This window comes from Bos grunniens, chromosome 8 (genome assembly GCF_055505025.1).
Source record: "Bos grunniens cultivar Pamir isolate PY7600 chromosome 8, Bosgru_T2T1.0, whole genome shotgun sequence".
NCBI lineage: Eukaryota > Metazoa > Chordata > Mammalia > Artiodactyla > Bovidae > Bos > Bos grunniens.
Genome location: NC_141172.1, coordinates 83,917,010 through 83,932,811, shown reverse-complemented (window position 1 = coordinate 83,932,811; position 15,802 = coordinate 83,917,010). Strand labels below are relative to the sequence as shown.

Sequence of the window (15,802 nt, the reverse complement as noted above, 5' to 3'; positions counted from 1 at the left end):
GCACAAGACTTGTTCTTTGTGGCTGCTCTGACCCCCTGCTCCAGATGACTGTGGATGCAGCAATGCACTGTAATTCTAGCACCTAAAACAAGAAAACTAGGCAGTCAGTAACCCTGGTGGTGGGAACTGGAGGCACCCTATCTCAGGAGGCGTGGGAGGGAGGGAAGTCATGGCTTGCCTCCTGTGATGGGCATCACGTGTTGTGAGTACCCAGCAGTGTGGCAGTGAGAGCACATTGCCTTTGTACTGTCCTGATCAGGAAGCAAAGAGATTTACATGACAAGGGGGTCCTCTGCCGTCCAAATTCCTGGTCTTTGTACCCCAGGAATGAATGGGTACAGGCAACAGGAGTTACTTGTTTGTCAACACAAAACCATGTTCATCTGCAGGAATGTGCTCAAGGTCCTCTGAGCCTGTCCCAGCGATTGCTTGTGACCGTGAGTGTAGGGTACACATCATGTCTGAGGACACAGAAAGTCTTAGGACACTTTGCCACCTCTCCTTCTGACAGTCTTAGTCAGACCTAAGTGATTTCACCCAAACTTCAGGGCTTCCCTCTGGGAAGCTGTCTGAAGTCAGGGTCCTGCTGCCCTGCATCTCCGCATGACCCCACCCTCCACCTGAATTCTCCCTTGGCCTCATGGTCACTGAGAGGCCCCTCCCTTTGACAGTCCCCATCCATCCTACTTGGGTAGTGTGAACCCATGTTCAGTTTGAAACTTTCTTTCAAAAGAGACTTGTTTTTCTAACTCAGTAGCTGGAAGAAATCTTCTTTCCCTCCTGGCCTGTCATCCCAACAGGCCTCTGGAAGAGGTTGGGAAGAAAGCCTGCAGCAGATCTGGAGGAGGGGGTATTGATACTGGGCTAAGCAGAGCAAGCCCTTTCACGTGGCAGTCGTGCTCGTTGGGGTGTTTCATTTGCACAAGTGCAGATGTTGAGGTCTTCCCTACCCCTCAGTGTGCTTCGGGTCCTTGCACATGTGCTTCTTCATTTCACAGGTGGAGTGGCAGCCTCCTGAGTGGGTGGGGTCCCGCGGAGCCTGTGGGAGAGGGCAGTTGGAGCTCAAAGGCTTTCCATTTGGTTGTGCTTTCCACGAGGGAATGTCCCTGTTGCCACCACCTCCTCCAGCTCCCTACATTGGTTTTCACCCTCACACCCAGCATGTTACCAGAGCTATAAACAACAGCACCAGCTTTGAGACCTTGCCTCCTACCTTTGGGAGCCTCCTGGGAAAACAGAGATGCCTACATTCTGACATCACTTGGTGTGAAGTTTTGACAGGGACCGGATGCCATCAGGTCTGCCTCTGTGCTTACCCTTCAGTTGTGTTCAAACAGCAGAGCTGGAAGAGCTGAAGAGCTGTGTGTTACCATTTTGTGGGAAAGTAAACTGGCTCTTGTGAGTTCACCTCAGTCATCCATGAACTGGATCCTTTATAAGCTCAGGTCCCTGGAGTGGAGCCCCCGCCTTCCCTGAAACGTATACAGAGTTCCTCCTTCTAGGGGAAAGGCAATGCCATGGTACCTTATCCACAGAAAAGGCTCCCTGCATGGACTCTGTGAGCACACCACCTCATGGGCCTCTGTGAGAACAGTAGGAATCACTGATCACACACACACGCACCCACACACACCGGGATTCCATTTGTTCATCTCACTCTTAAGGAGTCAAGTTTGTTTCATTTACCCTAAAGTGTTTGTGAAGTACAGTATACATACATAAGAGTGAAGCAAGTGTCCACTGGCTGCATATTTCCAAAATGGACACTGTGCAGCTACCATCCAGATGAGAAACAAATGCAGGCAGGCAGTCTCCCAAAGTCCTCTTTCTGCGCCCACTCCCAGGGATAACTTCCTGAGTCTGTCAGTGCAGGTCACTTGTGCCTTTTTCTGTACTTTACATAAATGAAATTGAAAGCATTAGTTGCTCAGTTGTGTTTGACTCTTTCCTACCCCATGGACTGTATCCCGCCAGGCTCCTCAGTCCATGGAACTCTCCATTTGAGAATACTAGAGTGGGTAGCGATTCTCTTCTCCGGGGGATCTTCCTGACCCAGGGATTGAGCCTGGGTCTCCTGCATTGCAGGCAGATTCTTTACCATCTGAGCCACCAGGGAAGCCCACTTTATATAAGTGGAAGCATGCAATAGAGACCCAGACCTATCATACACTTGCTTACCAAACTGCATTGATTTCTCCCACCGTCATCAAAGATATAAAATCAGTTGAATGTAAAATAATGGGGAAAGGGTCTTCCCTGGTTGTCCAGTGGCTAAGAATTTGCCTTGCAACCCAGGGGACATGGGTTCAACCCCTGATTGGAGAACTAAGATCCCACATGCTGAGGGGCAGTTGTGTGTGTGTGCTGCAACTACTGAGCACACACATCAGCTAGAGAGAAGCTTGCGTGCCACTGTGAAGATCCTGCACGTCACATTAAGACCTGACACAGCCAAATTAGATAAATACTTCTTTATTTAAAATAATGGGAAAATACATTCCATGCAAACAGTAGCCGTAAAAGAACAGGAGTGACTTTACCAATATCAGACCAAATAGACTAATTAAGACAACAGGAGACAAAGAAGAACATGTAATGATCAAAGAGTCAACTTAAGACTTCTTTGTGGCACACATTCTTATGGGCCAGCATTACCCTGATAGTAAAGCCGAACAAGGACACTATAAAAGGAAATTATAAGCCAATACCCCTAGATGAAGATAGATGCAAAAATTCTTAACAGAATGCTAGCAAACCAAATTCAAGAGTGCATTAAAAGTTCATCAGGTTCAACTGGGATTTATCCCTGGGAAGTAAGAACCGTTCAACTTAATAATCAGTAAATGTGGAATACCACATTAACAGGATGAAGGTAAAGGACACACGATCATCTCAACTGAGGCAGAAAAACCTCTTGACAAAATTCAACATCCTTTCACAATAAAAACAGCCAAGCTGGAACACAAGGGAACCACCTCATCATAATAAAAAGCTGTATGAAATCCACAGCGAATATCACACGCAGTGGTGTAAGACTTGAAAGCTTTCCCTCTAAGAGCAGGAACGAGGCAAGGAAGCCTGCTTTCACCACTTTTATGCAACAGAATTGGAAGTTCCAGCAGAAGAAAAGTCATCCAAATTGGAAAGGATAAAGTAAAATTTTCTCTGCAGATGATCTCATATGTAAAAAACTGAAAATTTTCACAGAAAATACTGTTATAATTAATTCAGCAAAATAGAAGGATACAAAGTCATTACACAAAAATCAGTTTTGTTTCCATACACTAACAATAATATGAAAAGGAAATTGAGAAAGAAATCCCATTTACAGTAGCATCAAGAATAATAAATATTGGACTTCCTGGTGGTCCAGTGGTTAAGAATCTGCCTGGTAATGCAGGAGACACAGGTTCCATCCCTGGTCTTGGGAGATTACACATGCCCTGGGGGGCAACTAAGCCTGTGAGCCACAATTTCTGAGCCCTTGCTCTGGAGCCTGAGTGCCACAAATACTGAGCCCATGTGCTGCAAGTACTGAAGCCCACACACCCTAGAGCCCATGCTCTGCAACAAGAAACCACCACAGTGAGAAGCCCACACACCATATCTAGGGAGTAGACCTCACTTGTGACAACTAGAGATCAACGTGAAGCCATGAAGCCCCCATACACCCCCAAAACAGCAAAATTACAAAAATAAATACCCACAAATCAACTTACCCAAGGAGGTGAAAGACCTGTACACTAAAAACTATAAATCACCGATGAAAGAAATTGAAGAAGGCACAAATAGTGGAAAGAAAATCCTGTGTTATGTTTGCAATAATTATTCTTAAAGTATCCATACTACTCATAGCAGACTATAGGTTCAGTGAAGTCTCTTATTAAAGTTCCAGTCCATTTTCCACACACATACACATGCACACACACACATACACACGTGCACACACAAAATCTGAAATTCGTATTGAACCACAATAAACCCTGTGTACCCAGAGTATTTTTGAGAAAGAAAAAGCTGGAGGACTAACACTTCCTGATTTCAAACTAGGTTACAAAGATACAATGACATGGTACTAGGACTTCTCTGGTGATCTAGTGGTTAAGACTGCACACTTTCACTGTTAGGGATGCGGGTTTGATCCCTGGTTGGAGAACTAAGACCCATGTGCTGTGCAGCATGGCAAAAGAAGAAACAAAAAACCAATATGCTTCTGTCATAAGAACAGACACTGATCAATGGAACTGTGTTTCATTAGAAAATCCACAGTGTCAAAAAGATATGACACTGAAAGATGAATTCCCTAGCTTGGTAAGTGCCCGATATGATCCTGAAGAAGAGTGGACAAATAGCTCCAGAAAGAATGAAGAGGCTGAGCAAAAGTGAAAAAAAAAAAAAAAAAATGCCCAGCTGTGGATGTGACTGGTGATGGAAGTAAAGTCCGATGCTGTAAATAACAGAACCTGGAATGTTAGGTCCATGAATCAAGGTAAATTGGAAGCGGTCAAACAGGAGATGGCCAGAGTGAACATTGACATTTTAGGAATCAGTGAACTAAAATGGACTGGAATGGGTGAATTTAATTCAGATGACCATTATATCTACTGCTGTAGGCAAGAATCCCTTAGAAGAAATGGAATAGCCCTCACAGTCAACAGAAGAGTCTGAAATGCAGTACTTGGGTGCAGTCTCAAAAATGACAGATTGATCTCTGTTTGTTTCCAAGGCAAACCATTCAGTATCACAGTCATCCAAGTCTGTGCCCAACCGCTAATGCAGAATAAGCTGAGGTTGAATGGTTCTATGAGGACCTGCAAGACTTACAACTAACACCAAGAAAAGATGTCCTTTTTATCATAGAGAACTGGAATGCAGAAGGAGGAAGTCAAGAAACACCTGGAGTAACAGGCAAGTTAAGCCTTGGAGCATGAAATGAAGCAGGGCAAAGGCTAACAGAGTTTTGTCAAGAGAATGCACCAGTCATAGCAAACACCCTCTTCCAACAACACAAGAGAAGACTCTACACACGGACATCACCAGATGGTCAGCACTGAAATCAGATTGATTATATTCTTTGCAGCCAAAGATGGAGAAGCTGTATACAGTCAGCAAAAACAAGACCAGGGGCTGACTGTGGCTCAGATCATGAACTCCTTATTGCCAAATTCAGACTGAAAGTGAAGAAAGTAGGGAAAACCTCTAGACCATTCAGGTATGACCTAAGTCAAATCCCTTATGACTCTACAGTGGAAGTGATAAATACATTCAGGGGATTAAATTTGATAGACTGCCTGAAGAACTATGGACAGAGATTTGTAACATTGTCCAGGATGTGGTCAAAGCCATCTCCAAGAAAAAGAAATGCAAAATAGCAAAATGCTTGTCTGAGGAGGCCTTACAAATAGATGAGCAAAGAAGAGAATCAAAAGGCAAAGGAGAAAAGGAAGGATATATCCATCTGAATACAGAGTTCCAAAGAATAGCAAGGAGAAATACAAAAGCCTTCCTAAGTTCCTCAGTGATAAATGCAAAGAAATAGAGGAAAACAATAGAATGGGAAAGACTAGAGATCTCTTCAAGAAAGTTAGAGATACCAAGGGAACATTTCATGGAAAGATGGGCACAATAAAGGACAGAAATGGCATTGACCTAACAGAAGCAGAAGATATTAAGAAAAGGTGGCAAGAACACAGAAGAACTATACAAAAAAGATCTTAATGACCCAGATAAGCATGGTGTGATCACTCACCTAGACCAGACGTCCTGGAATCCGAGGTCATGTGGGCCTTAGGAAACATCACTACAAATAAAGCTAGTGGAGGTGATGGAATTCCAGCTCAGCTATTTCAAGTCCTAAAAGATGATGCTGTTAAAGTGTTGCACTCAGTATGCCAGCAAATTTGGAAAACTCAACAGTGGATTGATACTTTTGAAAGAATTGATGCTTTCAAAATGTGGTGTTGGAGAAGACTCTTGAGAGTCCCTTGGACTGCAAGGAGATCAAACCAGTTAGTTGTAAAGGAAATTAGTCCTGAATATTTGTTGGAAGGTCTGATGCTGAAGCTGAAGCTCGAATACTTTGGCCACCTGATGCGAAGAGCCAACTTATTAGAAAAGAACCTGACGCTGGGAAACATTGAAGGCAGGATGAGAAGAGAGCGACAGAGGATGAGATGGTTGGATCGCATCACCGACTCGGTGGACTTCAGTTTGAGCAACTCTGGAAGTTGGTGATGGACAGGGAAGCCTGGTGTGCTGCAATCCATGGGGTCACAAAGAGTTGGACATGACTGAGGGACTGAATTGAATTTCATATGCTAATGAGTGGGAGGTTTGGTTTATTCCATCCATTTTGATGAAGGGTTGGAGATTTTGAGGAAGGGTTGGAGATTTCCAGGAATTGAGTCACTGCCCACTCCTTGGTCTTTTGACAGTGTCTTGGAACTATCATGGCCCCTCAGTGTGTGTCATTTAGCTTGCTGATTGAGGATCAAGGTCTAGTTGGCTTGTCTGCCATCTTGGACCCATTTGATTCTAATTGGTTTATGTTGTGTCCTTGGGCTATGTCATTCTTTCAAAAGTTGTGCCCTGCTCCTTTGCCTCCTGTTATACATGGGGTCGAAAAAAGTTGGACACGACTGAGTGACTTTCACTTCACCTCGTGCTTGCTAGTGCAGGTTGCTTCAGTCATGTCTGGCTTTTTGTGACCCATGGACTATAGCCTGCCAGGCTCCTCTGTCTACAGGATTCTCCAGGCAAGGATACTGGAGTGGGTTGATATGCCCTCCTCCAGGGAATCTTCCTCTCACTTCACTTCGACTCTAGCAACTGATTCAGTGCAGAAGCAGATGTGAGACTATGGCTATCCTCTAGGGAGCCAGACTTGAAAGAGATTTGCAACAAAATTGTAAAACAGTTGCCACTCTTCTTTGTATTTTGGGGAAATATCACTTTTTAAAAAGGTAATGTTCCTTGATCCTTATGGCATAGCCTTACCTGACTATGCAACCTCTCCCTACTAACCAGGGGAGGGGCGGCACAGTTCTTGAGGCACTAGCCTACTGTGTTCCCCCTTTCCCTGGCAAAGTAATAAAGCCACACTTTCTCCTCCATGAAAAATAAATAAAAAGGTACTGTTTATTGCTTTAAAATGAAAATAATTTTTAGAGCTTTGTTTTATGATAAACATATAAATTTGTAATATGGTAAACAGTGGTGCTGGAGAAGACTCCTGAGAGTCCCTTGGACAGCATAGAGATCAAACCAGTCAATGTTAAGGGAAATCGACCCTGAATATTCACTGGAAGGACTGATGCTGAAGCTGAAGCTCCAGTATTTTGGTCACCTGATGTGAACAGCTGACTCATTGGAAAAGTCCCTGATGCTGAGAAAGATTGAGGGCAGAAGGAGAAGAGGGTGTCAGAAGATGTAATGGCTGGATGGCATCACTGATGCAATGGACATGAACTTGGGCAAACTTCAGGAGATGGTGACGGACAGGGAGGCCTGATGTGCTGCAGTCCATGGGGTCCCAAAGAGTCGGACACAATTGGGCAACTGAACAACAAAACATGACTTGTGGGACTTAGTTCCCTGACCAGGAATTATACTTCAGCCCTTGGCAGTGAGAGTGTAGAGTCCTAACTACTGCACCACACCAGGGAATTCTTGTCAATCATTTTTTTAGAGTTTAAAATGGTCTTGAGAGTAAGAATTTGAGACTCACTTATCTAATTTAATCCTCATAGCACCTCTATGAGATCATGTCAACAGGGAATAAACTGAGGCCTGGAGAGGGAAGAGATGTGGCTTTTGTTTCACTGCCATTAAGGGGCAAGGGCAGAATTCAAACCTCCTCCTTAAAGTGTATACCTCAAGGTTCAGTGAAACCTACTCCTCCTGTAGGCAAATGGGGTAGGGGGTCCCCAAAGAAAGAAAACCAAGCATGGCTTTCTTGACATAGAAGCCATTTTTGGCATAAGCCATTTCTTTATCTAAGCCTGACCACAACTCTTGCCCTTGAACAGGTCTCAGTAATAATAATCTTAAGGTAATGTCATCAGGCATGAAAAGTAATAGGAAAGATACTTTATCAGTATGAAAGACTCTCAGTTCTGTTTCAGTGGTGAAGATTATTCTGAAATGCCAGGTAAGTTGGGACAAAGGGATGATAGGAGTCATCCAGGCCTGCATTTCATATGATGTACTCTGCATAAGTTAAATAAGCAGGGTGATAATATACAGCCTTGACATCACTTTCCTGACAGAGGTCCATATAGTCAAAGCTATGGTTTTTCCAGTAATCATGTATTGACATGAGAGTTGAACCATAAAGAAGACTGAATGCTGAAGGATTGATGGTTTCGAACCGTGGTGCTGGAGAAGACTCTCGAGAGTCCTTTGGACAGCAAGGATATCAAACCAGTCAATCCTAAAGGAAGTCAATCCTGAATATTCACCAGAAGGACTGATGCTGGAGCTCCAGTGTTTTTGTCACCTCATGCAAAGACTCATTGGAAAAGAACTGGATGCTGGGAAAGATTGAGGGCAAGAGGAGAAGGGGGCAACAGAGGATGAGATGGTTGGATGGCATCACTGACTCAATGGACATGAGTTTGAACGAACCCTGGGAGATAATGAAGGAGAGGGAAGCCTGGCATACTGCTGTTCACGGGGTCACAAAGAGTAGGACACGACTTAGTGACTGGATAACAAGGGATGATGTAGACCTTTTCTGCCTCTCATGAGTTCATCCAGCGGAAGTTTGCACTCTGACTGCCCAAAGCTCCTTTATGTTTAAAACTTCCTCAGTTGTCCGATTTGGGGAGACACTGGTTTGGGAAAGATCCCCGTGGATCTCCTTACTTGTTGAAAGTAATAAATCCTTCCTTCTCCCACTTTTTGGCTTGACACCACCAAAAGGCAAACCCAGGTTTTCAGGTAACTCTTTGGCAAGAGCGCCATTTAGGAGTCCACTTGCCTCTTTAAACCACGTATCCTTATTTGTAAGGTGTGGACCACAATGTTTCTACTTCCTGGGACTACTGCATCAGATATTAACAATCCGATGAGTGAGAAATTTATCCCATTCTACAGAAAAGAACGCTGAGGCTCATGATCCAGTGGTCTCCAGCTTTAGAGACCACCCACCCCAGGCCCACCTGGACCGCCCCATCCCCAGCTCCTACCCCTGCTGGCACCCCCTTGGCTGCTAGCCCGCCAGTATAACTCCACCCACAACCCGCCTGGACTCCCGTTCACCAGCTTGTCATTTCGGGACGCCCGCAAGCCGCCGGCTCCTCCCGCTTGCCTCACTTCCGGGCCCAGGCCGGAAACCTTCAGATTCTTAAGATCGCGCTCCGGAAGTGAGTCACTGTGCCAGTACTTAAGATGGCCGCCATCCCACCTGCTTCAGTGGACGATAGATAAGAAGCCGGCGTGAACCCAGAAGTTGCCCGGCTAGGCAGTGGTAGCTTCGGGGGCGTAGCTTCCGGTGGCCCGCGCCTGCGAGTCCCGGCGCTGAATCTAGTGGAGGTGGCAGGTGACAGGCGCTGCTGCCCGGTCGGCGGCGGCTGGTGCCCAGGCAAACCAGCGGCCTCCAGCTCGCGGCCCCGCAAAGCTCCACGGCCGCACCGTGGGATGGACGAAGGGAAGATGGACGAGAATGAATGGCGGTACCACGGTGAAGGCAACAAGAGCCTAGTGGTGGCCCATGCGCAGGTGAGCGGTGGCCTGTCGGCGAGGTTCAGGGCCCTCACCCTACTCCCAGGGGGTTACGCGTCCCCCAAGAGCCCCTTCAGCTCAGGTTGGTTCTGCATCCCCTCAGCACCGACTACCCCCGATCGGTTCCCCAGCAGCCCTTCTCCTGATCGGTTGCGCGTTCCTCGAGTGTCACTGCCTCTCGGATAGATAAGTTTAGCCTCCCCCCAGCATCACTACCCTGTCGGGTCGGTTCTGCCTCCGCTTTGTGTCACCGCCTTCCCCCGTATCAGTTCCGCGTCTCCCCAGCGCTCTCCTCCTCCCCCTAGGTTGGTGCCGTGTCTCCCCAGCATTCCCCTCCATCCAGATCGGTTCCCTGTTCCTCCAGTGTTATCTCCTCCCCCTGGGTCTGTTTCGTGTCCTCCCAACGCCCCCCATCCTAGTCTCACACGGGACCGGCCCCGATTGCCCAGCCGCGGTGAGGACGCCCGGTGTAATCTTAGGCAAGATAGAGGTTACGGGCAAACTCCGGAGGAAGAAGCAACGTGCTTGGAGTGCTTGAACTCCCCAAGCACCGAGGGAGTTACGCCTCTGAAATGCAGGGAATTGCTGTTCTCCTACTGCTGTTGTTAATATCAGTGGAGCATTATCTACAGGTTCTTCTCCAGAATCTTTTAGAATTTAAAGAATTTCCCTTTCTTTATTCAGTAAGGATGAGAGATTCAGAGAATGCAGTAAGGACTCTCAGTGAGTTGAATCCAGGAAGAGAAGCTTGTGGGTTTGTGTAAAGGCCCCGGATCTCTGACATCTTGCTGTCTGATTCAACCAGGCAGGAATGTGATGGGCTGGGGGAGGAACCAATAGGTGTCATTGAGGGCTTAAGAGGATGGGAGTTGCATTTACACAGAGCTGGGCGGAATCCCGGTTCTACCACTGCCTGGCTTAGGTTCAGTTTCTGCATTTGCCCAGTGGAACTGGTAACAGAGTCTCTTTGCGGAATTGCTAGAAAGATGAGCTGGAGAAGTTATGCAAGTGATAACTATCATCCCCACTTGGCTCAGGGTTTAGGAGCTCTGACCCAGCCCAACAGCTCCTACAGAGTGATTGGCGCAGGAGCTGAGTGATGTCCTGCTCTGTTGTTCCTGAGCTGGGTGCCCTGGGGCAGCTGTAGGATAAGCTGCAGTCACCGAGGTGGCCCCTGTGTTCTGCGTTTTGTTACCCATTAGCACTGTTGGGAAACTGAAGAAGTGAGTCTGCAGGCTTTGCTCAAGATCTTTAGGATAATTAATAATTGACAAGGCTTAACCTGAAGCCGCTCTTCTCTGTCAGTCTGCTGGGCCTCATTGTGTTTCAGGGTTGTGCAAAGCCCCGGATAGTCCAGCATGAGTCCCTTTTGTTTGAATATTGTGTGACCCCCTGCATCCTTTCACAATTCAAATACTCATATTCCTGTTCCTCAGTAAGACTACATGGTATATCTTCATTTTATGTAAAGCTAATTAAGACTTCTTTTAGCTAATGAACTGAGTTTCAAAAATAGCATCAGATGAAGGAGCAATTTCCAGACTCAAAGTAAAAGGACACCGGGCCTTGGGCACTCAGATGCCTTCTCCACTGTCCCTGACAAGCATGTGTCCGCTCTCTACGGCAGCTGCCCCTTCCCTTGTTGCCCAGCTTCGGTTGTTAAGGTCATGTTTCTTATTCCTTTAGATGGAGTCATCAGGCTACTCTGTTACCTGTTCTCTTCATTCTTTAATTTAAATCTAAATCTTTGTTACTGTGCTCATTCCTACTTGGTGGTTGTTATCATTTGAAGATTGTGATCACAAGTGGTCTTGTAAAAAAACGTTCCCACCAAGTGAACACACTGAATAAAGGGAGAATTATGCCCCTTGTGTACTGAGAAGCCTTTAGGCTTTGCTTGGGCCTTGAGGACCAGGAAGGAAGAGGGAGCCCTGGAAGGCAGCTTTCAGGGTCCACTGTGCCCAAGGAGAGGGTGTGTGTGTGAGTGGGATAGAAGAAGGTGAATGAGTGAGAACATGTATTCCTGCTCCCATGGATGGACTCTCCAGACCCACCTCATTCATTCTGAAGTAGAGTGTGACCCTTACCAGGCTTCATTCAGACTGGGAGATGGTCACTTCCTCAGAGAGGGCATCATCTACTTTCAGAATTGACAGTTCCTTAAAAAGTGATGAGGCAGTCAATCCTAAAGGAGATTAGTCCTGGGTGTTCATTGGAAGGACTGATGCTGAAGCTGAAGCTCCAATACTTTGGCCACTTGGATGGCATCACCGACTTAATGGACATGAGTTTGAGTAAGCTCCGTGACTTGGTGATGGACAGGGAAGCCTGGTGTTCTGTGGTCCATGGGGTCACAAAGAGTCAGACACGACTGAGCGAATGAACTGAACTAAAAAGTGATGAGTCCATCCCCTGTCCCTTCCAGTGTCAAAGCCTGACATACCTTCAGCCAGCCAGTCCTAAGGTCTGGCATTCTGTAGTGAAGGAACATAGGATGAGACACAGTCAGTCTTCCAGCCTGGTGGCTTGGGAGGCTTCTGAGAGCACAGGACTTGCAGAAAATGGGACTTGGATATGGAGGAGTTAAGTGCAGGCCCAAGGAGGGCTGTAGTGTGAGGATGTGTTCAGGGTTGGGCAGTAAGAGATGACTGAATGGTAGGCCAGTTCTTGACAGGTTGCTGTCAACTTTCCCATGGCCCAGTGCTCAGCATCCTTGGGACCGGCTGTGCAATTTAGCCTTTTCCCAGGCACTGGCCCTTGGCCCTGCCACCAGCCCTCTGCAGTGCTCAAAGGCTATGGCCAACTTGGCTCTGTATGCTAGTGCCTGGGGTTCCCGGCAGTGACCCTGTGGGGGGTCTGGGGCAAGAGCATTTCCGTTGTGGGCACATACTTTCGTTTTCTACTGCAGCCTGAGGTGCTGTCACTCATTCTAGAGAGCGCATGGTACCTCTGCTCATGCTGAGTCATGGTCTTGAAGCCCAGGGCAGCCCTCAAGTGCGCTGCTGCCACGTTGGATTTCTCTCCTGGTGGTGTTGCTTTTACATCTGCAGTGACCCTTCTTCACCTTGGTCTTGTTGGTTTTGGCTTGGTGGCCTGTCCTGTGAAGGTCACTGTAAGACTGGTTTGTCACCTGATCTCTTAAGTGCCTTCAGTGGGGGAAGTCACCCAGGGCAGGCCAGGCAGAGGTTCCTCCCCAGGTACTGAGCTGCCCCCCAGCTCCCCTCACCTCTGGGATGCAGGGGAAGTAGGGCCCAACTCCCTTTATCACACTAAGCTGTTGTGATGTTTTTCTCCTTATTGACAGAGGTAACATGAAAGACTTGGCAACTGAGATCTTTTAGCAAAAGTTTGTTCCTGATCTGTCAGGGTTTATATCCTTTCTAAGATTCTGATCGGGCTTCAGATTGTTTCTGCAATTGTTTTGATGCCCTGGGATATTTGTGTGGGCCCTGAAGATGTGAGGTTCAACCAGTCAGGGGCTGTGTGTTTCTCTTTTGTGTTTTAGGATTTCTGATTTGTAGATCATACTTCTTAATGGAGATATTGGAAGCAAGTAAGAGTTGTTCTTTTTTTTTTTTTTAAAGACATATTCCCAAATCCTGGGCTTACTCTTCTCCTGAATCTAGTAGAAAGTTAGATTTTTTTTTTTTTGAAAGTTAGATATTTTAATGCTCTGTTGCCTATAGTATTTTTTTAAACAAGTAACTTATTCTGTATTTGAGGTTTTTAATGGTATTCACACAGGTTGATAAAGCTGATGAGATTACGTCTCATTGAAGAACTCTGCATTTAGCCCTGTCTTTATTCCTGGGATCACCTGCAGTTGAATGGTTAGGATTTGGTTCTTCCAAGACATTCTCTCTTTGGTGGTTTTCAATCCTGGCCTTGGTGAGTGCTGAGCTCTGCCTTCCTGGCATTTGGAGGTCTGCCAGTCTAGGCCTGGTATCCTAAGGTGGCATGGTCACTTCCCCCACCCTGATGATAACCTTCTTCCTCCTCAGTCAGAACTCAGTCAGGACAGCAGCTGCCCCTTTTACCAGGAAGGTAAGCAAAGTTTCTCCATGCTGCAGAAGGATGAGACCACAGCACTGGGTCACCCACCCCTTGGTTTGTTTGGACACCTGCTCTGTGGCCACCATGTGGCCTTGGAGGGCCTGGGACTTCAAAGCCTCCCCTGGGACTTGGGTGCTTCTCTGTCACCCTCACTGTCCTTTGCATGCACTTGTGGTTTGTCTTTACAAAACATTCTGCTTCTCTTCTTGCTGTTGGATTTTCCATCCCTTAGAAACCTTCTGAGCACCTCTTCTGCCGCAGTCCCTGGGTGTCCTGCCTGTAAATGCCGACTGGGCTTACACCTCCATTCTCCTGTCTCCCACCTCATAACTCGTGTCTGTGTCTGCTTCAGGCCTGTGGCAGCTGTGGTCCATACAGACAGATGAAACTTGGGAAGGAAAGTGCCCTTCCTAGTCCAGGCACCTGCTGTCCCCATTTCCTGTCTGGCCTCCCTTCAGAGTCTTGGGCTCCTGCCTGTGGAATGTCTCACCTCACTCTCCATCTGTTCTGCCTGAAGCTGTCAGCCACACACTGTCCCACCCTTGTCCCTCTTATCCTTCTTTTGGAACTGTGGTGTGCTTCTGGTTGTTTAGTGGGCACAAGTGGCCTGGCCTGATATGCTGTCCTAGGTATTCTGCTGGAAGATCCGGACAGTGGCTGGTGGGGTGTCTGTGAGTGGTGGCCTCACCAAGAAGCAGAGCTGAGCCACTTTGGGGTGCTTGGGGCAGCACCCTGAGGCTCTATTCTTCTGTTGCTGTGTTTATCTGTCTCCTTTTCCCTTGAAAGTTACCTGATCTCTGCTTCCCTGGGGTTTTCTTGGGGTGCTGTCCTGGGTAATATCCTCACTCTGGAGGAAGACTTGACTTAAGCTTGTCCTCCAGCAGCGAGGCTTCAGCAGCTCATCACGTCATACCTTACCTTTGCCGAGAGGTCCTGGAGTCTTAATTCCACCCACAAATTTCCTCCTTTGGGCTTCACATGGGTAGGTGACCCTCTTACTATATTGTTTTTGTATTCTTTTATTTCTATTTAATGCCAATCATTAGTTCCTCTCACCATCCCAGAAAATACAGAATATTAGAAGGAAGAAAGTAAAAACCATCCAGCATTTCCCTACTAGTAAAAATAATTTTTGTTAACATTTGATGCACTTCCTTCTATAACACATTTTTATTGAATACTTAAGAATGGTATCTGTCTGCTTTTGTTTCCTGCCTTTTCTCTCAACTCTGCTGCTGCTGCTGCTAAGTCACTTCAGTCGTGTCTGACTCTGTGCGACCCCATAGACAGCAGCCCATCAGGCTCCCCCGTCCCTGGGATTCTCCAGGCAAGAACACTGGAGTGGGTTGCCATTTCCTTCTCCAATGCATGAAAGTGAAAAGTGAAAGTGAAGTTGCTCAGTCGTGTCCGACTCCTATCGACCCCATGGAGTATAGCCTACCAGGGTCCTCTGTCCATGGGATTTTCCAGGCAAGAGTACTGGAGTGGGATGCCATTGCCTTTTCTGCTCTCAACTCTATAGCATAAATGTGTAGATACTTTTTCACACACACACACACACACACAAGGCTGCAGAGCACTGGGCAGCCAGAGTTCCTGTGCTGTCAGACATTCACATGGTTGTGCTTTTAGAGCTGTTATGAGCCAGGCTTTGCTGATGTCTTGATATTCGGATGACTTGGATGGGTTTTCAGGGGGGATCAAAGAGCATGTCCTAGGTCCTGGCACATAACATGCCAGTCCTCCCCCACCACGGCCTTGGACCCTCACTGAATGCTTTCTACTCTTTTTAAATTTATTTATTTTTGGTTGCACTGGGTCTTTGTTGCTGCGTGTGGGCTTTCTCTAGTTGTAAGGAGTAAGGCCTACTCTTCCTTGAAGGACGCAGGCTCTGGGGCCCGCAGGCTTCAGTCGTTGGCAGCACGCAGGCTCAGTAGTGGCGGCTCCCGGGTTCTAGAGCAAGTTCTAGAGCACAGGCTCCATAGTTGTGGCGCATGGACTTATTTGCCCCTTTGCATGTGGGATC

General features: G+C 46.9%; 1 protein-coding gene across 3 annotated transcripts in view; it reads left to right on the top strand.

Moving 5' to 3' along the window:
* Nucleotides 1–8,771: 8,771 nt before the first annotated feature.
* The window catches only part of IPPK (inositol-pentakisphosphate 2-kinase), a 60,222-nt gene continuing 53,191 nt past the window's right edge, over nt 8,772–15,802 (top strand). For 2 of the 3 annotated variants that reach the window (XM_086315603.1, XM_086315600.1), the window contains exon 1: nt 9,362–9,720. In XM_086315603.1, the coding sequence (XP_086171729.1) occupies nt 9,640–9,720 (81 nt within the window). In that variant the 5' untranslated portion in view covers nt 9,362–9,639. Of the gene's footprint in view, nt 9,721–15,802 lie in introns of all 3 variants that reach the window. The other variant, XM_086315602.1, reaches the window with a different exon arrangement.